Here is a 25544-nt window from a genome sequence, read left to right on the forward strand (position 1 = left end):
GACCCTCTCCAGACTAAGGCTCAGGTTGAAGATGTACGAGACCACCTCACAGAGCTGGTCAGCACAGCCCCTAACCAGTCTGGGGCTGATCTCGTCTGGTCCTGCAGCTTTCCTGCACTTCAGCCGCCTCAGTTCTCTCCTCACCTGGTCTGATGTTAAGGAGAGGGGTGAGAGAGAGGGGTGGGGAGGGGAAAGGGGTGGACAATAGGGGATGGTTGGGCTGATGGTGGAAGGGGGGACTGGTGTGAAGTGGTGTGAAGACAGGGGGGTGATGGGAGGTGAAGTAGAGGACAGTGATGGTGTGGTGATGGTGGTAGTGTCTGCCTGGCCTGGAGATGTGTGAAGAGGGTAGAGGATGGGTGGCAGAGGGGGTGGGGTTGGAATTAAACCTGTTGAAAAATAGGTTTAATTCATTTGCCCATCGCTGGTTGCCTTCAGCTGTCCCTCTGGCTCCACTCTGTCCATGTCCTGAGATGGTCTTCAGGCCCCTCCACACATCTCGTGCGTTGTTCTGCTCCAGCCGCTCCTCCAGCTTCTTCTTGTAGCTGTTCTTTGCCCGCCTGATTGTGTACTTGAGTTCACACTGAACTCTTTTCTGCTCCACTCTGTCCCCAGAAAAGAAAACCCTCTTCTTCTGGTTCAGTAGGGCTTTCAGCTCAGGGGTCACCCAGGGCTTGTTGTTGGAGAAACACCGTACTCTCCGGGTTGGCAAGGTGTTCTCCACACAGAAGTTGATGTAGTCTGTGATGCAGTCGGTCAGGCCATTGATGTCGTCACCATGAGAGATGCCACACATTCAGCACATGACCCGTTTGTCCCCCTCCCATCAGGCAGAAGGCTACGCGACATCTGGGCAAAGGCCACCATGCTGTGTGACAGCTTTTTTTCCGGACTAAGGCTGATAACCTGTACAGCCCTAAGCCTTACTGCACTATAAACACTGAACACGAAGACAACTAATTATAATATTATGCACCTTACTGCTGTTGAGCACCTTATCCAAATACTGCTGCTTTACCATGAATGCTGCTGTTAATACCTCAATATACCTCTAAGGGTATACCATAATTTCCCCTTTTTTTAAGTTTTTCAGATCAATTTTATTATCTGGTTTATTTTATTACTTTATCATTTCATTTACCGTCACTGCTGTTTCAAATCTAATTGGAAAGTATCATGAGACTGAGATAACTTTTGTTGTGAATTGGCTCTATATAAATAAACTGAATTGAAATGAACTGAATTTTACTTTATTATTTTAGCTACTAAACCAGATCCAGAATGCTGTATTTTATCTCAATGTGTGTACACGTGGAAATGACAATTAAGAACATTGAATCTTGAATTTAACTTAACCTTGCCAGGTCTGAAACTAAATGAAATGCTTTCTTAATAACAACAGAGAAGATTACAACAAAACCACGCTAAAAACATTTATTGACTTTAATGTATAATAAAAAAAAAGGAAACATCAGTTGAGGTTGTCGTTTTTAAGTGCTAACTCAATCTGAGGGAATCATAAAACTCGTCACAAACGTCTGCACTAAGCTAATCACGCATGATGTCAGAAACTGTGCCTTGTGATCATCAGATTCAGTTTAAAATATTTCTTCTGAAATCCCTGAGGTGTATAAATGGGATGTGACTGTATCCCAGTTATGCCCAAGTAGAAAAAGAGAAATAGAGAAGAAATACATTTATGTTCCAATCTTATTCTGCAGATGAAATGCTTATGCATTAGCCAGGGTTATTAGCTGTCTGATTTTATCAAGCTGCCAAAGTAAGCAGTCACAGTCTTCAGCTTGTTGTTGAGGAAGTTCTGCTCCACCTCTATTTTCCCTCCTGGACCAGCAAGAGAGGCTATCTGTGGAGAGACGGACATGGAGAAATTACATTAGCAGACAGGTGTTGCTTCAGTCCTTCAAACTGTTGGTTAATAAAGGTTTACTAGATCAGAATAGGCAGGAAATACACAGATTATTCTGTTGTGCTTGTAGATTCAGTGATGTTGTATCAACTGAATCATTTCTTGTGGTACCTGAACAGTTACGGTGTTACACACCTTATAGCTTTTGTTCAGATTATTATTATTATCTGGAACAGGTTATGTGGTCCAAACTGTCAAAGTTACAAGAGTAAGATCACAAACAATGCTTTCATAGAGGTGCCTTTAGTAGACCACAAATATTTCTGCCCACAGAGTTTGGTTTAGACCTGCTCAAACTGGAAAGTGTCATGAGATAACTTTTGTTGTGAATTGGCGCTATATAAATAAACTGAATTGAATTAAAATAAAAACTTTTGGAACCTGACTGTCAGTTATCTGTTTTTCCAGATTTTAACTGACTGCAGTCAGTTGTCCAGTTTTTTGGACAACTTACTTAAAATATGTAATAACAGTGTACATACGATGTGAGATAACAGATACTTGTGTAACACTGTGTGCTCTGTGGCCTTTCCTTGATAACAGGCGTGTAGAAACAATGACCATACACACCTGATCCAAGTCAGCATTGCGAGGCAGAAAGTACACTATGTTGTCCGATATCAGTTTGGACAGGCGGAAAATCTCAAATGTGTCGACTGTTAAGGATGAAAACCAGTACTTCATATCAACACAGTCAACACGGGACGTAAGAATGTAAACGTTTTAGAGTAGATCGCCAGTCAGCCATTATTTTCCCAGGAGATTTCATGCCCGGCGGCAGACAAAACTGCGCAGTGAAAGTGATCAAATCAAAACACAGATGGTTTCATTATTCTACTGTCATTACATCGTGCAATCAACATTCACATTCATAACAATATGTTTTCGGATTGCAAGTGACCTCTCTCACCCTCTGCACTTCTACTTTTAGCTTTTACCCTCAACAAGGCATTATAGACAAGTAAGAAACACCAACATGATGTACAGCATGTAACTCCTGTCAAATGCAGGCAAAATATTCAATGCAGACTTTGTTTCTTATGCCTGCTATGTCTTCTAAAAGTACTGTTTTTGATTATGCCTTCTGAAGTTGTTTTAGGTAGGTGTGAGAAAACGCTCTAAACGCTCCATCCTTTGCCTTCAAAACGGCATCAATTCTTCGAGGTACACTTGCACACAGTTTCTAACTGGCTGGTTGGTTGTTCCACACATCTTGGAGAACTAACCACAGACCTTCTGCTCCCCCCCTCCATTAGCCAGCAGATGTGCCCTTGAGCAAGGCACTTAACCCCCCCAATGATGCTGCCCACTGCATGTAATTTGCTGGGTGTTGCATGTGTGTGTTCAACTGACGAATTCAGTGTGTGTATGTAAACACATATATACTGTCAATAAAGTGATTCTTCTTAATTCTTATGTAGGCTTCTTCAAATCCTTCGGTCTCTTCATGTAATCCCAGACAGACTTGATGATGTTGAGATAGGTTCTCTGTGGGGGGCCATACCATCACTTCTTGTTATTCTTTACACTGAAGACAGTTCTTAATGACACTGGCTGCATGTTTGGGGTCACTGTCCTGTTGCAGAATAAATCTGGTGCCAATCATACACCTCCCTGATGGTACTGCATGATGGATAAGTGTCTGCCTGTATTTCTCAGCACTGAGGACACCATTAATCCCGGCCAACTCTCCAACTCCATTTGCAGACTTGCAAGGGACCTCCACCATGCTTTAATGTTGCCTGCAGACACTCATTATTGTACCGCTCTCCAGGGCTTCAGCAAACAAACTGCCTTCTGCTGTTGTCTACATGCTTCCATTAGGGAATATTATCCAGAAGCACTCCATCAATTTTCATTGTTATGCTGATGATACTCAGCTATACTTATCTATAAAACCAGATGACAAAAGTCACCTTACCAATTTGGAAAACTGCCTGAAAGACATTAAGTCCCGGATGTCCTCCAACTTCTTATTACTTAATTCAGAAAAAAAACAGAAGTTATTTTATTTGGACCTAAACATCTCAGGGACTCTTTTTCTAGCTGGGCCGCCACCCTGGATAGCATCACCTTTAACTCTATTACAGTGGTGAGGAACCTTGGAATCAACCAGGACCTGTCCTTCAATTCCCATATAAAACTTATCACTAGGACTGCCTTCTTTCACCTCTGTAGCATAGTTAAAGTAAGGAACATCCTTTCTCTGAGTGATGCTGAGAAACTGGTCCATGCATTCATCACTTCTAGGCTGGACTACTGTAATTCTATTTTGTCAAGATGTTCTAAAAACTCTCTGAAGTCGATCCAGAATGCTGCAGTGAGGGTATTGACAGGAGTTAATAAAAGAGCGCATATCTCAAGTGTTTTAGCCTCACTCCATTGGCTTCCTGTAGGATACAGGAGACTTCAAAATCCTTCTATTGACTTATAAGGCTCTCAATAACAAAGCTCCGTCCTATCTCAAGGACCTCACTGTTCCTTATCGCCCCAGTAGAACACTTTGCTCCCAGAATGCAGGTCTACTAGTGGTTCACAGTATCTCTAAAAACAGACTGGGAGGTAGAACCTCCAGCTATAGTGCTCCACTACTGTGGAACCGATTCTCTCTCTATGGGTCAGAGAGGCAGACACTCTCTCCACATTTAATACCAAAACATTCCTTTATGATAGAGCTTTTAGTTAGGACTGACTCAGGGAACTCTGAAACATGTTACAGCTCTGCTGCCATAGGCTTAGACTGCTGGGGGACTCATCAGGATACAGGGAGCCATCTCCTCTCCTCTCCTCTCCTCTCCTCTTCTCCTACACATTTGTTGTTCCATCTTTATCTGTTATACTGTGTAGTCTGGCCTTGGTGTATCACACTTTCTCTGTGTCCATCCACCGGCACCAACCTCCACCTGCATCACCTCCTTCCCTCTGCTTCTACCCTGCCTGCGTCGCTGCTCATCAACCAACCTGCTGCACCTGCTTTCCCTGTTCATGGCCCAGCCTGCCCACCAGGAGCTGCCTCCATCAGCTCTCCCCTGACTGAACATTCCCCATCTATCCCATACCTCATGTTGTTAACTGCTTTCCTGTACAGCATCTATTGCACGTCTGCCCGTCCTGGGTGAGGGATCCCTCCTCTGTTGCTCACCCTGAAGTTTCTCCCATTTTTTCCCTGTTAAAGGTTTTTCTGGGAGTTTTTCCTTAGTCGATGTGAGGGTCGAAGGGCAGAGGATGTTGCTATGATGTTATGTAAAGCCCTTTGAGACAAACTGCTTGTAAAAATGGGCTATACAAATAACATTGTCTTGTCTTGTCTTCTGCTACGGCCAAATACTGTATTTCAAATCCAGAGCACCTGCCGCCACCCCAGTTCCTATGTTTTTGTGCACAGTTGAGTCGCTTGGCCTTGTTTCTATGTCGGAGGTATGGCTTTTGGCTGCAACTCTTCCAGGGAGACCACTTCTAGCCAGACTTCTCTGGACAGTAGACTGGTGTACCTGGGTCCCACTGGTTTCTGTCAGTTCTGAGGTGATGGTGCTGCTGGACATCTTTCGATTTCGAAGGGAAATAAGCTTGATATGTTTTTCATCTACTGCACTCAGTTTCTGTGGCCAACCACTGCATCTACCATCCTCAACGTTGCCCGTTTATTTGTGCTTCTTCAAAAGAGCTTGAACAGCACATCTTGAAACCCCAGTCTGCTCTGAAGTCTTTGTCTGGGAGAGACCTTGCTGATGCAGTACAACCACCTTGTGTCTTGTCGCTGTGCTCAGTCTTGCCACGCTGTATGACCTGTGACAGGAAAATGTCTTCCACAACCTCACCTTGGTAGCAGAGTTTGGTTTGGTTTGGTTTGTTTCTCACCCAGTTTTCAGGCTCCTACACAGCTGTTTCTGTTTCTGTTAATGACTGTGTTTCAACCTACATGTGAAATGTATGATCATTAGCACCTGTCTGATGTGGTTGATCATACACCTATAATCCCACAAAATCCCTGACTTCGTGCAAGTGTACCTATAAGAATTGACAACACAATTATTATTTAGATTTAGATTTTTGATAGTATTCTTAATCTTAGTTGACAGCATTTTTTCACATCTGCCTAAAACTTTTGCACAGTGCTTTGTATATATATATATATACATATATATATATACATATATATACATATATACATATATATATATATATATACATATATACATATATATATATATATATATACATATATATATATATATATGTATATATATATATATATACATATATATATATGAACAGCTGGTTAGCTTAGCTGAGCCAATCCTAGTTTAGCTTAGCTTAGTTTAGCTCAGCTCTCTCTCTCTCTGCAAATAAAAGAACATGATTTACACTTCAGATAGATTTTAAAACAACATCAAAGGATATCCATCAGGCTCCATCATGGTCTTGATATCAAACACTTCAGCAGTGAGATAGTCAGGCCCTCCCCACGGTGGTGACAGGAAGACCACATCGCCACGAAGTTGAGGTGCCAGATGAAGAAAATCCCCTTGCAGGAAGTCTATTCGGTCAGTGACACCGTAAACCCCAGCATTGTGCCGTGCCAAGTCCAACCGCTTCCGGTTGATGTCAATGGCCAGGACTGAGAAGAAGCAGAAGAGTACATGGTCTTTCACCTTGCTGCAATACATGTACGTTAAATGAGATGCAGTAAAACCTGGGTTCAGTTCTGAGGAAAATGGTTCGTAATAGTCTCAACTATTTCAGAGTTCAGAGAGAGCTTCTTTTTCCTGTTTTATTTTCTCTGCACATGCTCCCTTTGGGATTCATTATTACTCATCATAATGTCAAACACCAAATAGCACAACTGTACATCTGTTTCTCCAGATGAACACAGCTGTTGCTCATATACCTGTGTGATTTTACTCTTGGGCTTCTTCTTGTCATCTTTACAAGATAATCTTAGGATCATTCCTAAGCAGAAGGAATGAATTCCTAAGCCCTCTCCTCTGGACTTATTCTAAACTTACTACTTACTGTACAGGAGTCGGGAAGCATACAGAGAAAGTCAACAAGGATCACTCACACCCTGGACAAAGCCTTTTACAACTCCTTCCCTCTAGTAGGCACTGTAGAACCTCCTACGCCAAAACCTCCAGACACAGGAACACCTTCTTTCCTCTGACCATCAGTCTCGTGAATAGCTGACAGCGCATCTGCTAGTCCATACAATGGTTGATCGTCTCTGTAATTCTGTAATGTACGGATACTCATCCATTGCATTACTCACACTGCTTTATGGACACTGTCTCAATACAGTTTGTATATTGCTTGTATATACTGTATGCCCTGTCTGTGAATAAGGTGTACTGACTGAACACTGCACATTGTCTGTTCATGGTCTGTACAACTAGAGTGACACCATTGACTGGAAACAAATTTCTTGTGTGTGCTAACTCACACACTCACCAAAAAAAAAGAACTCCATTCTGATTCAGATTTCTAAGGTGGTACCACCAACATTTCAAAAATATTTTTTTACAAGTCACTGAGATTTTGTAATGACTTTTTTACTGGATAACTTGATAAATCTGTGAGAAAATGACAGTTATCTTCAGAATTCAGAACTAACACAACGACCAGAGAGGACCAGCAGGATACTTACATACTATACACTGGCGACTTCTATCCTTTAGGACAGATTTAAAAGTCATCTTGTTTATAAGACCTTACATAACCAAGAACCGTCATATATCAGTGACTGTCTTCCATTTTATGTTTCAACTGACCTATACAGAGTCAAATGTATCTGTGATGAAAACAAATCAGCCAGCAATACTGTTTAATGAATTAGTCTTAGTTTCCCAGCTAGAAAGACGACAGAATCTTGACCGGCAGGGATTCCCATAAAATGAAATTCAAAGATGTCCAGTGAGAGAAAATTTCTTCATGCAAAGGTCCGGAACATCATAATGTCTACCTTGCATAATAACTCAGAGTAATATGAAATATTTTATTTTCTGTGGGCTTAATTCAGACCTGAATGATGTTTGCTCAAAGGATGCTCTGTGCTTTGTCTAGAACTAATGCTTCACATTACCACTTTAAATAATCATCACACTCTTGGGTATGAGACATACTGCTTTTCAACTGCCTGTGAGAAGAGTGAACATGTAAGTCAGCTCCATTAACCCCCACGTGAAATAACTTATTCTAACTCAGTTATTTCTCATGTATGTATCTCATTTTGTCTATGCCCTGTGTCAGTATCTCACTTATTTACTTCAGTCCCAATACTTATCAGAATGCACAGATTTTACTGGCTAAGAAGCAGAGATGTTTTAAGACGCATGTAGTTGGTCTGTGAGTTTCTTGGTCCATAAAGGCCAGAAATTCTGCACTGGTTAAAACAAAACACTGTCAAAACAATAACAATAACTCTCTAAAATGTACTGGTTACAGTTCCATAGGACACGTCCCCGTCCAGGATAGGAAGGTTAACGGGGGGATGCATTTTGGTGATTTTACTAACAAGGGGTTGGCATTCCCCAACTTCCCCCTCAAACCACCTACAGCAGGTATGACTGTACAAACAACCCCAGATCATCAATTCTATCACATATGGAAATACATTTTTGAAATACAATACATTCCCATCCAAACTATACACACATACATATATTCGGCTTACCTCTCTTTCCAGTAAGAGCAAACTGGATGGCATTTCCTCCTACACCACAGAAGGCGTCTATGACCAGCTGAGAGTCAGAGAAGCCGCGTTCCACCCTGAGAGCGATGTGCTCAGCAATCCTCTCTGGTGTCACAGAGAACCAGCCTTCTGAAAGAGTGATGTATGCGAGAGACAGAATCTGAGAAGTTCTGCATTGTCAAGTTGGATGACCCAAGTCTTGTGAGGTTAGTTAAAATACACAGATTTAGTTAGAGCACCCAATAATGCATTTCTCAGAGCCTCTGTGTGTCTCTTACAGCCAGCAGCAAGCCCTGTAGAACACAGGAAGAAATGCACTTACAGAGTTACAGTCTGTCACTGTCTGTGTCACGTCCATATGTAAATATGTAAATACATCCAGCAGCAATTTTGGTAAAAAGTGCAAAGCAAAAGGTGGTATAATGTTATTAGTGAGGTTTGCACACAATGATGGGCCTTAAAGTCCAGTTTTTCATGCACTGTGGAGAGTAGTGGTGAATTGATCAGAACAGGAGAAAAAGTAAGAAGCAAGTTGTCAGTTTAGCAACACATGTACAGTACAGATTTCATCAGCTTCTCAAGAGCAAAATGAAGATCCTGTGTGTTGTTTCCAAGCTGCTAGAAAGGTGAAGGGGATTAGTGTTGAAAGAACTGACTTTGCCCAGAAGGAAAACAAACATCCCATCTTCTCCCTGACCACTGTTCCCATGTCATACACAATAATCACTGAAATGTAATTTTACACTAAGTATAACACTAATCATAGTAGTGTTGTCTAAGGTTCATCTACAACTGTGCAGAAATGCTGGGTTTAAAAGACATGCAGGAAAAAAATGCTCAAATGCTGACAATTTGAACCTCAACATTTTGAATGAAGCTTTGAAGTATTTGGTACAGCTGTAACTACTACACACAAATAAAATGCCAGTTGAGTCTGTATGTCCAGTGTATGAATGTATAAGTGATCAATGCTGGTGACTTTGAGCACTCCGTAAAACTAAAAAAATGCTACATAAAAGCAGTCTATTTCTGTTTTATTTGGTGCGGTGTGTTAGTTTATAAGCATGCACGAAGACTACAGACTGACCTCGGTCCAGCTTGATCCCTTCATCAAAGCGAGAGAAGAGTCTGTAGCGTTGAGCCCAGTATTTAGCCAGCTCTGGTTCAGCTGCCATCTCTGAGGGGATCTGCTGTTTTATCCGTCGCTTATTTTTTTTCCTCTTTGGCTTCTTTCCATCTTTCATACTCAGCTCTACACACCCATACAAACATGTCCGTCATTATTAGATACCAAACGCACCAAAATTCACCATGTTTTTCTTATTTTTTCTGTAAACAAACACAAATACCACCATTATCATTTAGCAGATGCTGTGCTTACCATTGTTGGTTTCAGGTGCATCAGACAGGATAACGTCAGGAATCTGAAGACATGGTAACTTTCTACTGGGTAGCTCCTCCTCCTCACTCTCACTATCCAAAGTCCCAGTAGCAGAGTTGAGGGAGGTGCTGGGCTGAGTGCACTTCTTCCATTCTTTGTCTAAACTGCACGGACAATTAGAATTCCCTTCTCCCACAGATTCTTTATCGTCATCCTCAGCACCTTTCCTCTCCTCTCTCTCCCTCTTCTCCTCTTCTCCCACAAATGAAGCCCTGTTCTCAGCTTCCTCTTTTCTTCCTCCTTCCATCTCATCCTGGTCACATACAGTCGTCTGTGTCTCCCTCTGGTTATTTTCAAGAAACTTCTTAACCTGTGAAACAAACACGGTCTTTAGCCACACTAATAAAGGTTCATTCTACTACTGACCCAACCGGTCAAGGCAGATGGCCGCCCATCTTGAGCCGGGGTCTGCTCCGAGGTTTCTGCCTTCTAAAAGGCAGGTTTTCCTCACCACTGTTGCCAAGTGCTTGCTCAAGGGGGAATGTTGGGCTCTCTCTATTTACAATTTAATTAAAGAGTTTGGTCTAGACCTGCTCTAATTGGAAAGTGTCATGAGATAACTTTTGTTGTGAATTGGCGCTATATAAATAAACTGAATTGAAAATTGAAAATGACTTTCCATTTGTCACTGTCACTGACAATCCATAAAGGTGGCATAATGTTATTCCAAGCTACCTTCCTTTTCTTCTGCCTCTCAAAATAAGCTATTTGTGAGAGCAAACACTCTAATGTGGTTGAAACCTTTTTTGTTTTTTTTGTTCATTTTTTTTATCTGATTATTGGTTAAAATAAATTCATTTAAAATTCACTACTTTGGTTGTGGTGCTGCATGCAATCTGCAAAATAACGAGTAACTTGAGTTATCCAATGTACAATACTTCTCCAAATTGTAATGGAGTGGAAGTATAAAGTAGCATAAAATGTAATTTTCACGTACAAGTACCTCAAAATTATACTTAAGCTAATTCAACTCCATTCAGTTCAGTTTATTTATACAATGCCAATTCACAACAAAAGTTATCTCTTTCCAATTACAGCAGGTCTAGACCAAACTCTTTACTTAAACTTTGAAAATTCTGGAAAAAACTTAAAAGCTTCAAGAGTTCAAGGCTAAACAGAGTTGACCCTCAACTTGAAGTCAGGGCTGGAGGAACACCAGTGACTTGTTCGTGTCTCATTCACTTCAGCCAATGAAAGTGCTGTTTCAAGATTTGTAAAAAAAAACACCATTCATACTTTTATGCACAAAGTATAAATGGAAACACCTTCAACTTGTGTAACTAATCAAGAGGATTTCTATGCTCCAAATCCACGGTGATTATATACTTGAACCATTTGTTTAATTTCCATTTCTTCTGTTTTTACAATATAAAATCCACATACAGTTGGTGGTATGATTTGTAGAATTTTCAGGATTTCAGTGAAAAAAATATAATCCGCACTGTGCCCCACAGCAGCTCTGCAAACTGCTGGGCACCGCCCTGGAAAACTGGCACCTCCAAGAAATGGTTGTAGAGGACCCTGTAGCTGTCAGGCTGGAAATATCCAACATGGCATCTCAGATACCAACAATGTCCATTCCAATCAAACAAATCAAGACATCCTTCCAACCAAAAAAACCCCCAAAAAACTAAAACTCTGTCCACTGTCTCAGACAATGGAAGCTCTTCAACAAGTGGGCTTGGCCAGTACCTTGGAGAGGGTGGTGCTGCCTTGTGGTTGTGTATTGTCTGCACTGGTCTCAGAGAACTTGGTGTGTTTGCTGACGCAGACTGCTCTCTTAGTCCATCTTCGTCTTTGTTGCTTCTGACCGGTACTTCCTCTGAAGCTGACCACACTGTCGAACCTGAGATACAAATATGGCTTCAGGCAGAGAGACACTTACTGTGTAACAACTGTTCTATGCGTATAGACCATGACACTTCACATACACATTAACATGTATAATTCCGTTACCATAACACATTAGCCAAGTTGATGGTAGAATAATCAGCAGGGTTTCATCATAAACAAACAGGCAGACACTCCACAAACACACACACATCACTGCACAATTCCAAGAAGAAAAGAGGAAGAGTAAGTACAAAAGGACATGATTTTACAGCCAAACTCCACAAGTTTGCTGTGGCATTTTTGGTTCATACCAACTGAGAGAGGAGGGCCCATTAAAATGAACAAGTCAGATCTTTTAACGTTGGTTAAAGATCTACTGGCAGAAATTGAACATAATATTAGTAATTACATTTTTATTAGTGTATAATCACCTGAAGTTATTATACACTGTGTTTTTGTTACCTCAGTTTTAATTCTTAAAAGTTCATTGCTTTTCCAAAGGTTGTACTTGTGTTGTTATGCTATTATATGGTTTTTGAATAAGATGGTCATTGATCAGTTTGGGTATTGCAATTATTTTTGGGTTGTTGTTGTATCATCCAACAAGAGAACTTATCGTAACAGGTGTATTATAGCGTAACTTTCTGAAGAAAAGACGTTGAATATATATATATATATATGTATATATATATATATATATATATATATATATATATATATATATGTATATATATATATATATATATATATATATATGTAGTACTGTGCAAAAGTTATTAATAGTTTATTTTCATGAGTTAACAAAATGCAACGAATGAACAGAAGAAAAATCTAAAATCAAATCAACCATCCTTTACCTTCAAAACAGCATCTAGGTACACTTGCACACAGTTTTTGAAGGAACTCAGCTGCTAGGTTGTTCAACCAGACCTTGGAGAACTAACCACAGATCTTCTGTGGATGTAGGCTTCCTCAGATCCTTCGATGTTGAGATCAGGGCTCTGTGGGGGGCCATACCATCACTTTCAGAACTTCTTGTTCTTCTTTACGCTGAAGACAGTTCTTAATGACACTGGCTGCATGTTTGGGGTCACTGTCCTGTTGCAGAATAAATCTGGTGCCAATCATACACCTCCCTGATGGTACTGCATGATGGATGGAAATATCTGTCTGTATTTCTCAGCACTGAGGACATCATTAATCCTGGCCAAATGTCCAACTCCATTTGCAAAAATGCAGCCCCAACCTCCAACATGCTTCACTGTTGCCTGCAGACACTCATGTACTTGTCATTGTGCTACTCTCCTGCTATTCGAGGAACAAACTGCCTTCTGCTACAGCCAAATATTTAAAATTCTGACTGATCAGTCCAGAGCACCTGCTGCCACTTTCTGCACCCCAGTTCCTATGTTTTTGTGCATAGTTGAGTTGCTTGGCCTTGTTTCCATATTGGAGGTATGGCTTTTTAGATGCAACTCTCCCATGAAGATCACTTCTGGCCAGACTTCTCCAGACAGTAGACTGGTGTACCTGGGTCCCACTGGTTTCTGCCAATTCTGAGCTGATGGCACTGCTGGAAATCTTTCGATTTCGAAGGGAAATATATTCTGTATATACTGTAATTTCCCAGCCTGGGATCAATAAATTATATCTATCTATCTATCTAAATTAGCATGATGTGTTTTTTCATCTACTGCACTCAGTTTCTGTGGCCAACCACTGCATCTACCATCCTCAACGTTGCCCGTTTGTTTGTGCTTCTTCAAAAGAGCTTGAACAGCACATCTTGAAACCCCAGTCTGCTTTGGAGTCTTTGTCTGGGAGAGACCTTGCTGATGCAGTACAACCACCTTGTGTCTTGTCGCTGTGCTCAGTCTTGCCACGCTGTATGACCTGTGACAGGAAAATGTCTTCCACAACATCATCAGTTTGGCTGTTCCTCACCCAGTTTTAAGGCTCCTACACAGCTGTTTCTGTTTCTGTTAATGACACTGAAATTTCATGACACAGATTTTTTTTTTGTTCGCTCACTTTGCATCATTTTGTAAATTGATAATAAAAATAAACAATTATTATATATGTTTTTGACAGCATTCTTAGTTTACAGCATTTTTTCACACTTGCCTAAAACTTTTTGCACAGTATATATATATATATGTATATATATATATACAGTGGTGGTCAAAAGTTTACATACACTTGTAAAGAACATAATGTCATGGCTGTCTTGAGTTTCCAGTTATTTCAACAACTCTGATTTTTCTCTGATACAGTGATTGGAACAGATCCTTCTTTGTCACAAAAAACATTCATGAAGTTTGATTCTTTTATGACTTTATTATGGGTAAACTGAAAATGTGACGAAATCAGCTGGGTCAAAAATATACATACAGCAATGCTAATATTTGGTTACATGTCCTTTGGCCATTTTTACTTCAATTAGGCGCTTTTGGTAGCCATCCACAAGCTTCTGGCAAGTTTCTGGTTGAATCTTTGACCACTCCTCTTGACAGAATTGGTGCAGTTCAGTGAAATTTGTTGGCTTTCTGACATGGACTTGTTTCTTCAGCATTATCCACATGTTCTCAATGGGATTTAAGTCAGGACTTTGGGAAGGCCATTCTAAAACCTTAACTCTAGCCTGATTTAGCCATTCCATTACCACTTTTGATGTGTGTTTGGGGTCATTGTCCTGTTGGAACACCCAACTGCGCCCAAGACCCAACCTTCGGGCTGATGACTTCAGGTTTTCTTGAAGAATTTGAAGGTAATCCTCCTTCTTCATTGTCCCATTGATTCTCTGTAAAGCACCAGTTCCATTGGCAGCAAAACAGGCCCACAGCATAATACTACCACCACCGTGCTTGATGGTAGGCATGGTGTTCTTGGGGTTAAAGGCCTCACCTTTTCTCCTCCAAACATATTGCTGGGCATTGTGGCCAAACAGCTCAATTTTTGTTTCATCTGACCACAGAACTTTCCTCCAGAAGGTCTTATCTTTGTCCATGTGATCAGCAGCAAACTTTAGTCGAGCCTTAAGGTGCCGCTTTTGGAGCAAGGGCTTCCTTCTTGCACGGCAACCTCTCAGTCCATGGCGATGCAAAACACGCTTGACTGTGGACACTGACACCTGTGTTCCAGCAGCTTCTAATTCTTGGCAGATCTGCTTTTTGGTGCTCCTGGGTTGACTCTTCACCCTCCTGACCAGTTTTCTCTCAGCAGCAGGTGACAGCTTGCGTTTTCTTCCTAATCGTGGCAGTGACAAAACAGTGCCATGCACTTTATACTTACAAACAATTGTTTGCACTGTTGCTCTTGGAACCTGCAGCTGCTTTGAAATGGCTCCAAGTGACTTTCCTGACTTGTTCAAGTCAATGATTCTCTTTTTCAAATCTGTGCTGAGCTCCTTTGACTTTCCCATTGTAGCGTTTGTGGGTGTTTTTATCCAATGAGCCCTTTTTAAATGGCCTCAGAGAAGTCACCAGCTGTAGTCACTCATAATCACTCACAAGAAGTTAAGAGGTCATGCTATGAAGCTCATGTCATTGACACAACTTTCTAAGTCTCCAAAATTGCTCATTCATGTTGCTGTATGTATATTTTTGACCCAGCTGATTTCGTCACATTTTCAGTTTACCCATAATAAAGTCATAAAAGAATCAAACTTCATGAATGTTTTTTGTGACAAAGAAGGATCTGTTCCAATCACTATATCAGAAAAAAATCAGAGTTGTTGAAATAACTGGAAACACAAGACAGCCATGACATTATGTTCTTTACAAGTGTATGTAAACTTTTGACCACCACTGTACATATATATATATGTATAAATCTACACGTAAATCTACACGTAAAAAGTTAATAAGTGAAAATTAGTGAAATAAATTAAATAAATTAAATGTGTTGGAATGTCAAAGCCCAGATCTCAATCCAATTGAGAATCTGTGGCCAGACTTGAAGATTGCTGTTCACCAGCGAACCCAGCCAACTTGAAGGAGCTAGAGCAGTTTTGCCTTGAGGAATGGGCAAAAATCTCAGTGGCTAGATGTAGCAAGCTCATAGAGACTTATCCAAAGAGACTTGCAGCTATAAATGTGGCTCTAGTACTGACTTCTGGGGGGGGGCATAGTTATGCATGTTGAAGTTTTCTGTTATCTTGTCCTATTTGTTGCTCGCTTCACAATTCACATCTTCAAAGTTGTAGGCATATTCTGAAAATGAAATGACGCAAACCTTCAAACAATCCATTTTAATTCCAGGTTGTGAGGTAATAAAACACAAAAAATGCTAAGGGGGGGGGATACTTTTGCAAGGCACTGTATATCTTGAATTTCTCTCGGGATCAATAAAGTACTGTATCTATCTATCTATACATATATTTTGTATATATAAACTCTGGAACTCCCTGCCAGAGGACCTCAAGTAAGCAAACTCGATGTCCTCTTTTAAATCTCTTCTTAAAACTCACTTTTATCGCTTGGCTTTTCTTAATTATTGATTCCATTAGTGTCAATTTGTTATTGATTTATTAATTTTATCTTAATATTGTTTTATTTTATTTTTTTTATTGAATTTTAGTGTATTTTATCTAATTAATCATTGTTTGTCCTTTTTCGGTTTGCAAATTTTTTTATTGTGAAGCACTTTGTAACTGTGAGTTTTGAAAGATGATATATAAATAAAGTTATTATTGTCATCATTATTATTATATAAGCAGATTATAAATATATCTGCGACCGCAAAGAAAAACGGTACCGCTCCACTAAGAAGTCATCAGCAGACATACAATCCAATCTGGGCCTCAAAATTCTCTCTCGACATAAACGCAACTCCTTGTGAACTAAAGCAGCCTTCTCATCTATAGGATCCTCAATAAAAGGACGTGATTTTAGTAGTAATTTCTCAGTTGGTATCCACTAAAATGTGTGTGACTGAATGAATTTAGTGAATGAGGAAATGAAACAGCGGTTCGGCTCTGCAAAGGGGAGGAGACAGACTTTACTGAAGAAAACCTGTTCCCGAAGAAAACCTGCTCTCGACCAGATTATGTTCACAGAGTTTTAGTTACCTCTCTTTCTGACATGGGCTTGAGTTACCCCTCTGCCTCTGGTTTGAGTTACCTTTCTTACTGAAACGCTTAACCCAGAGATTCCCTCGTTTCAGGATTAACTTACTCAGAGTTTTCATTAAACCTGCTTTCTGAAAATCTCAAAAATCAACCTGGAGACTGGGTTGATTACGAGGTGTTTTTGGTATTTATTCTACCATCAATGACATAAATGGAACGGGAAAAATATTAGACAGAAACAGTTCTCAGTATGCTTGGCTAGGAAAATCACATGAGCTAAGTTTCTCACTCATGCCTCTTTTCTCTGCTCTGCTACTGTCACGGTTTTCCTGCTACGATTCATGAAATACAGTTGCAAAATAGTGTACAGTGCAGTAAATAAATAGTGCAGCTACAAAGCTGCAGAAGACGGTCAACTTCTAACACAGCCAACATTTAAAGGAAAACTGAGCTGCTGACCAATAGAAATGCAATGCAGCCATATCCAGCGGGCAAACAGCATGAATGAGACTTACAGAGGCTCTGCGTTGCGTCTGAGTCCCAGTTTACTCCAGGTGTCCTCAGGTGTCGGATATGGGCATTCCTCCACATCTAGCTCATGACTGCAGACAAACAGAGACACTGCTTTAAGATTTAAATATGATTAACTTCTCCTTTTTCAGCTCTTTAGGCCATCCACCTACGCATTTTCTTTAATTCAGTTCATTTTATTTATGTAGCACTTTATACAATCAAAATTGTCTCTAGATGCTTTACAGAGACCCAGAGCCTGAACCCCCGAGCAAGCAGACAGTGGCAAGGAAAAACTCCCTTTTAACAGGAAGAAACCTTGAGCAGGACCCGGCTCACAAGGGAGAACCATCCTGCTGATAGTTGGCCGGGTGAAGGGGGGAGAAGAAGAGGTAGACAGGACAGACAGGATGAAAGAGAGAGAGAGGGAGAGAAACATACATGCAGTAAACATCATAAATTACAAGGGACAAACATGACAGGTTGTTATAATTGGAATTCTGAAGACTATGTATTGTATGTCTTTGTTTTGCAGCTGATATGTTCTTTAAGTTAGTTATAATAGCACTGTATAGAAGAACAGCATGGGCAGTAGTAGATCTTATCTGTGCAGGGTCATGGGTAAAAACACACAATCACACATGCTCTCACCCAGGGACAATGTAGAGTAGCCAATTAACCTAATGTGGGACCCACGAATGCACAGGGAGAACATGCAAACTCCACATAGAAGGGTCCAGATCCAGACCCAAAAAGGTGCTAACAACTGCACCACACAACTGCACCACACATATTGTCACAAAAGCACGCCGTCGTTGACGCAGAGAGCTGAGCCCCGTGGCAGAGTCAAAAAAAAAAAAGGGCAGGCAGACGGAGGTCCAAAATAATAGTCTTTAATTTAAATCAAAAGAACTCAAAACAGGCACACACTGTGGCATGAGGATCAACAAAAAACTGTGGTAAAAAACTATGGTTTGGCAAGCAATTCCTGAACGTGAAGACAAAACAACGACCTGACAAAGAGTGACGATGAAGACGAGGACTAAATAGACAACATAACAAGAGACAGGTGAAACACGTTAGGGAGGAGAAAGCAATCAAGATAAACCAAAGCAAAGCTAAACGAAAAAGAGACACACAGGGGAAGTGAAGCTTTCAAAATAAAACAGGACATGACAAAAACCTGGAACATAATACATGGAAACACATGACAAGACACACATGAAACATGACACACGGATCAAAAATCAAAAGACAGAACACAATTTAAACACAAGGCGTGACACATTTGGTAGAAACTCACCTGCGTTTGACTTTAGCATGTCCTCCTCCTGGGGGTTTATCACTGTCGTCATCATCCTCTCTCTCTGACATTTTATTCATAAAACCAGACGGTCTGTCAGGGCTGCCAGCAGCCCGCTGGGAATCTGAGTCAAAACATACGAGATATCTTTAAGCAAAACTCACACCAAATACCCATAAAATAATGAGCCTTATTCCAAATCTTCACTAAAACCTTAATATGTGATTCTGCATACAAATATGGCCTTAAGACAGCTGGTATTAAAGGTGACACTTGAAGCACAAATTTTGCAATTTAAGTCAAACCAGGATTACCTGACTTTATAGACCTTTTACTTTATGTGTAGGCATACAGAAAAACAAACAAGAAGAGAATGTATTCTTTGTGGTCGGACCAAAGCCTGGATCAAAAGATGGATGAGAGCAAGTGAAATGTCACAACTGTGCAAACTCTGGCCCCAAATGACAGCTCCAGCACAAGATGGCAACACTCACATCACGAGTATTTTGGCTTCAGTTTGTATTCTAGGAGGATGTGGAGACACATATTCAGCATCTGACCAAATGTGAAATATGGTCACAATTTTCCTTTCTGTTTATGATTTATGGTGTTGAATAATGGACGGAAAACATTAGGATGTTGCAATGAAGCTGACCTTTGATCTTTGAGATATAAAATGTCATCACTTCATCATTTAATTATATTAGATATTTGTGTGACATTCTGTCATAATTAGTGCATGAATGCTTCAGTTATGGCAAAAAACTTGTTTGTGAAGTCATAGTAACCTTTGATGGATGAACAATCCTAAAGCCCAATAATGTAATGCCTCCAGCCACATAGAGACATAAAAATCCTCAATTTAAATAAAGTCTGTCTTTGAGTCGGGGAACAGGTTCTGACTGTTGTTTGTGCATATGCACCAAACAACAGTTCAGAGTACCCACCCTTTTTGGAGTCCTTAGGACAAGTGCTGGAAGATGCCACTACTGGGAACTTCATTGTTGTGCTGGTGGAATTCAACGCTCACATGGTCAATAACAGTGTGATCTGTATGGGGTGTGATTGGGAGGAACAGTCTGCCTGATCTGAAACTGAGTGGTGTTCAGTTATTGGATTTCTGTGCTTGTCACAGTTTCTCCATAAGTAACACCATGTTCGAACATAAGGGTGTCCAAAAGTGCACTTGGCACCAGGACACCCTAGGTTGCAGGTTGATGATGGACTTTGTAGTCGTATCAGCAGATCTGCAGCCATATGTTCTGGGCACTCCGGTGAAGAGAGAAGGAGAGTTGTCAACTGATCACCACCTGGTGGTGAGCTGGATCAGGAGGTGGGGGAGGACGCCAGATAGACCTGGCAGACCTGAATGAACAGTGAGGGCAGACCTGTCTGAACAACGAGGGTTGCTGGGAACGTCTGGTTAATGACTCTGTCAGGATGGTCTTTAACTCCCACCTAATGCAGAGCTTCAACTGCATCCCGGAGGTGGTTTGGGACATGGAATCCGAATAGGCCATGTTCCACGCTGCTGAGGCAGTTGTTCTGAGCTGTGGTCAGAAGGTTGCTGGTGCAACTTGCGATGGCAATCCCCAAACTTGCTGTAGGACATTGGGGGTGAAGGGTGCCATCAAGCTAAAGGAGGAGTCCCACAGGGCATGGATGGCTTGTGGGACTCCTGAGGCAGCTGACAACTACCAGCAGGCCAAACGACACATGGCTTGGCCAGTCGCGGAAGCAAAATCCCAGATGTGGAAGGAATTCGGTGAGACTTTCAATCAGCCTTGAAGAAATTCTGGCAAAACGGCCGGGGCTCAGGAAGGTGGACGCAGCACTGCATCCATGCTGTTTACAGTGGGGATGGGGTTCGTTTGGTTTGCGTTTCCGGCAATAAGTCAAAATGTTCTCAGTTAGGGTTGGACTCCGCCAGGGCTGCCCTTTGTCACAGGTTCTGTTCATCATCATTCTAGGCGCAACCAAGTGGCGAAGGGTCTCAGGTTTAATAACCTTAGGATTACGTCTCTGCTTTTTACAGATGACATGGTCTTATTGGTATCATCGAACAGTGATCTCCAGATCACAGGTCACACCAGGGCGGTTTGCTGTTGAGCGTGAAGCAGCTGGGACTAAGATCAGCACCTCTAAGGCCGTTGTTCTCAGCCTGAAAAGGGAGGATTGCCCACTCCAGGTCAGTGGAGAGTTGCTGCCCCAAGTGAAGGAGTTCAAGTACCTCAAGGTCTTTTTCTGGGCTGAGCTGAGCTGAAAGGTGAGGCTCTTGATTTTCGCCTTTCATATTTTTAAGAGACTGTTATTTCCTGTTAATTAATTTGGCTATTGGTCCCTGGTGACAGGGTGGTGCCCCGATTTTTATGTGTATAAAGCATACACTGATTTTTGCTTTAATGCTTATTTCCCATAATCATTGACTCTTTTGCCAATAACCAAATTGCTCCTACTAGTGCACAACAATGGCTTCAGTCAGCAGAGCATCCTATCCTTTCTTCCTAAATAACTACTTATAGCTCCATAGTGATAAAGTACTTTGAGAAGCTTTTGAATTTAATGCAGCATGCTCAAAAGTCCTGTCTTTTTGAAAGCAAGATAAGCCAATTACATAAGGCTTGATTTAATAAGTCTAACCAACTGACTTCATCACCTCCTCACCATCTATGACCCTGGACGCACTGCTGTATGCGTACTGCCCCAGAGATGCACGGACAATGCCATAAATCATCTGATCTATACTGTCTTGATCCACATGTACATCACGAGAGGAAATTATGTTAAAATGCTTGTTTGTGGACTACAGCTCAGCTTTTAACACAACTGTCGCAAAGAAATTACTTGGGAAGCTTGTGCTCATTGAAATAAATTAAAAGGAAATATTGCCTAGAGGCTGGGCTGAGCTGAGCCGAAAGGCGAGGCTCTCGATTTTCCCGTCAATCTACGTTCCAACCCTCACGTATGGGCATGAGCTATGGGTAGTGACCGAAAGAACAAGATCACGAATACAAGCAGCCAAAAAGAGTTTGCTCTGCAGGGTGGCCATACTCAGCCTTAGAGATAGGGTGAGGAACTTGGACATACGGGAGGAGCTCAAAGTAGAGCCGCTGCTCCTCCGTATTGAGGGGAACCAGTTGAGGTGGTTCGGGCATCTGGTTAGGATGTCTCTAAATCAGAGAAAATAATTTGTGTGGATGATTATGCAATCATGCAGACTCAGATGAACTCAGAGTTGATTTGTGCATTATCCACCCACATGTCACTGCAGCAAATATTGTGGCACATTTAAGGAGGAAAACTGAAAATGGTAATCGTAAACTTGAAAGGAGACAAAAAGTCTCCAGAAGAAATAAAATTCATATCTGAAATGAATATGATGAAGTTTAGGATTTATCAGGAGGATGGCTGCCTTAGTCAAAATAACACACACAGAAAATTAACTGACATGAGAACCTGACTCTTCCTGTTGATGAGTCAGGGGATGTAAATAGTACTTGTGCTACTTCACTGACGTGAATGTGCACAGCATTAATTTTAAATGCCCACTGCTGTCCATGCAGCACTACCGTCCATTAAATGTTCCTATGAAATTATGAATAACAGGTTCAATGCACAAAACAGTGGGATAGAACTCTGCTTACTTTCATACATACAGACATACACATGAACACTTGTGTGATGGGAGTCACAGGTTTGCATGCATGCCTCAGTTGTACTAATCACACACACAGACACATATACACCAGACCCCACACCTCCAAACACACAGATGGACTTATTACCTGTGCGTTCATCAATGTTCTGCTGTGAAGAGGTGGCAGGTCTCTTGCGATCATTACCATCATAAAGAGGATCATCAGAGCCACAGCACTCACTGACATCAGTGTCCTTCACACAGTGTTTGTCTATCTGTGAGTCAGTCACAGAGCATGTACCTGTTTCTAATGTGCAGTTCTGTCCAAACAGGTCATTCAAAAACTCAGTATCATCATGGCAAGGCTTGACTTCTTCTCCAGGCCGTCCATCCCTCCATTCGTCCGGATGAGTCTCTGTGCCTCTGTCCATCAACCCTGCTGCTGCTGCTTCTCCACCAGCGTTCCCATTACAGACAGACGGTTCAATGGTCCAGCCCTGTGCCGTCCAGTATGTGTACTGCTCCCAGTAAGAGTAGTATGTCTCTACTGCATGTTTGTCCCAGGCAGACTTTGTGTCTGGGTCGTCCCAAAAAGCAGTCAATGCTCCTGGATCTTCAGCAGACAGAGAATCAGTCTCTGGATGTTTCTCCAGCCAGCTGTTCCACAGCAGAGATTCACCCTGTTGAGCTTCAGGAGATACACAGGAAATGGAGAAAAATGGAGAATCAATATTTGGTGTTTGAAATGTAGACCCTGTTATATTCGGAGGTCGCACAATGAAAACTGAGCCACCACCATGACAACACAGCAAACAATCTGTTGATGAAGATGTGGTAGGAAGATCGGGAAAAAGTGGACCTTCAGATTATTTCCTCAAACAGTGCTTTTGCATTTTTTTAGAACGTAAAAATGTGAGACCATTTATCTATTGGGCTGCACGTCCAAAGGGAAGCACTGATAAGGTACCTAAAAATAATAGAAAAATAAATCAACATCAGAATACTTTATTAATCCTCAGGGGAAATTAGCACTATTAAGGATGTTGATTATTTTCTATACATTTAACATCTAATGTATGACTGTGAGAGGAAAGCGGAGTACCCGAAGAGGGGCCTGGAAGCCTTTTGCTGTGACGCAACAGTACTTACCATCGCACCACCATGACTCCGTGTCTACATAACATAATTTACTCTACATTTCATGTAGAGTAAATTATATTATATAGACATTTACAAATAATAACCAAAGTAAATAACCCAAATCCAAGCTTGGCAATTGTCAGCATTTATTCCTCAAGGCAATCAATTCTTTTCCAAGTAAGTGCATGTAAGCCTAATGTTGATATACACCCATTTGGCTGAAGGTCCAGGAGGAATTATAGCCTTACTACTGGGATAAATAATTTCAAGTCCAACAAGGGAAAACCTCACATTTCATTATCATCTTCATGTCCTCCTACTTACCCCAGTAGGTTTCCCAGCCAGGATCTTGGATCTCTCCTGTTTTTTTTTCAAGTGGATCACACACGTCTTCAACTTCATCAGCTAGGTGAAAAATCACACAGTGTCAAATAACACCACAACACCGAACTTATGTTTACCCAATTTGCACCTAAGCAAAAGAGGCTGTATTATTTATAATGCATATTTTATACGAACAACTCAAAGTTAAAATAACAGAGTTAAAAAGACCAGACCATAATATAATAATAAAATTCAAAAATGTAATCATAAGACAAAAAAATGTAATGATAAAAACAAAAAAAGGTTTGAGATGATAACTATATACTAATCATCATCAGGGATCATTTGTCCGGATTAATCCTGAATTCCAGATTTTCCGACCTGAAAATGTGAACCATGTGAGCAAAGCTAGTAGTGCCGTCGGTATCAATCACTACATTTATTCGAATTCAGCAGCAGAAGTGCCATTCAGTGTCCTCACTGCTTCCATAAAATCAGTAAGAAGAATTACTTAGTTAAGCATGTTAGGGTATATTATTATGTACCAATGTTCTCTGAGAGAAAATGTGCAATGTGTGCTTTGGAAACACTATGTTCTATACAGATTTGTAACAATAAATAAAAATTAAACTGCATTACCTTTGCTGTCAACCTGTAAATCTTTTTCACGGGCCTCCTCTTCAGCTCGTACCCAGTATGTGCTAGGCTTCCTGTCAGACCTCCTGCCCTGCAATATTTCCAAAAAACAGGCTGATTCAGGAGCAAGAACTGCTGCAAACAATTTAGTTTTCTTTTATTTCCTACAGGTAAACTAACTTACCATTCTCCTCTGGGCAGAGGAACTGACAAAGGCCAGAGGCAGACCCATGCTGGACATCATCCGAGCCTCTTCATCCAACACCATGTCTTCCTCCTCCTCCTCCTCTTCGTCATCTTCTTCTGTGAGTTGATAAAACTTTTATTTCAAATGTCATTCTATTGTAATATCTGTTGACTGATTTCACCCTCAGTTAGGTCATTCAGTCAGTGAAAAACTTTAGAACTACCTGGGGAAGTTGAAAAACACAAGCATTGGACTGAAGGACCAGGGTGGCTGACCGCCCACCTCTTGCCTGATAACTCCCAGTAAAATTGGATAACATACCTTGGACGGCAATGTCTTCCAGATCAAAGCACAGCAATCTGTTATCAGAGCGATATAGCTCTCGATCTCTGGACAGAGGCAGAGAAAACAGACAGAGAAAGCTGACTGAGACCACAATGTCACTTCACCCATCAATACTTCAGTCTGCAGTAGTGCTGTCTAAATTTGAAATGTTTGCATCACATGCAAGAGGTCACAAAAGCTACAAGAGAGTCACTCACTGTACGAAGGCTCTGGAGCAACGACAGTGAATGAGCTTCTCGTCGTCGTCTTCCTCCTGCGCAGATGAGCGTCTCCTGCTGAAGAAGACATCCGCCACTACCGTCACCGTGCTCCTCTCCAGCATCATGGCGATTACTTCACTGATTCTAAAGCACGCAACAGCACATGCGTTCACACAGTCTGTATTATGAGCTGTAGTCTATGGTTAAAACCCGCCAGGGTTCAGTTCAACATCACACTTATCAGACACCTCATGCGCACTTTCCAGGATTCCGCTTAGGGAAGGGGCAAAACTGACACTTCTGGTCAT

At 41.2% G+C, this 25544-nt stretch overlaps 1 protein-coding gene across 3 annotated transcripts; it reads right to left on the reverse strand.

Annotated features, from left to right (window-relative positions):
• Positions 1 to 1423: 1423 nt before the first annotated feature.
• tgs1 (trimethylguanosine synthase 1) lies at positions 1424 to 25538 on the reverse strand. Of its 3 annotated transcripts, none has more exons than XM_046408737.1 (15): positions 25234 to 25538; positions 25013 to 25080; positions 24689 to 24804; positions 24508 to 24595; positions 23869 to 23949; positions 22553 to 23092; positions 18768 to 18891; positions 17470 to 17556; positions 11746 to 11899; positions 9994 to 10363; positions 9700 to 9864; positions 8595 to 8741; positions 6329 to 6545; positions 2498 to 2576; positions 1424 to 1864 (listed from the first exon to the last, which is right to left on the reverse strand). In XM_046408737.1, exons 1-15 carry the CDS (start codon positions 25359 to 25361, stop codon positions 1751 to 1753), a joined length of 2478 nt encoding a protein of 825 aa, XP_046264693.1. In that variant the 5' UTR covers positions 25362 to 25538; the 3' UTR covers positions 1424 to 1750. The 3 variants fall into 3 exon arrangements, with proteins under 3 accessions (XP_046264693.1, XP_046264694.1, XP_046264692.1); XM_046408738.1 differs by having other exon boundaries at positions 22706 to 23092; positions 24689 to 24807; XM_046408736.1 differs by having other exon boundaries at positions 24689 to 24807.
• Between the last annotated feature and the right edge of the window lie 6 nt (positions 25539 to 25544).

Source organism: Scatophagus argus, chromosome 13 (genome assembly GCF_020382885.2).
Source record: "Scatophagus argus isolate fScaArg1 chromosome 13, fScaArg1.pri, whole genome shotgun sequence".
In the NCBI taxonomy this organism is placed as follows: domain Eukaryota; kingdom Metazoa; phylum Chordata; class Actinopteri; family Scatophagidae; genus Scatophagus; species Scatophagus argus.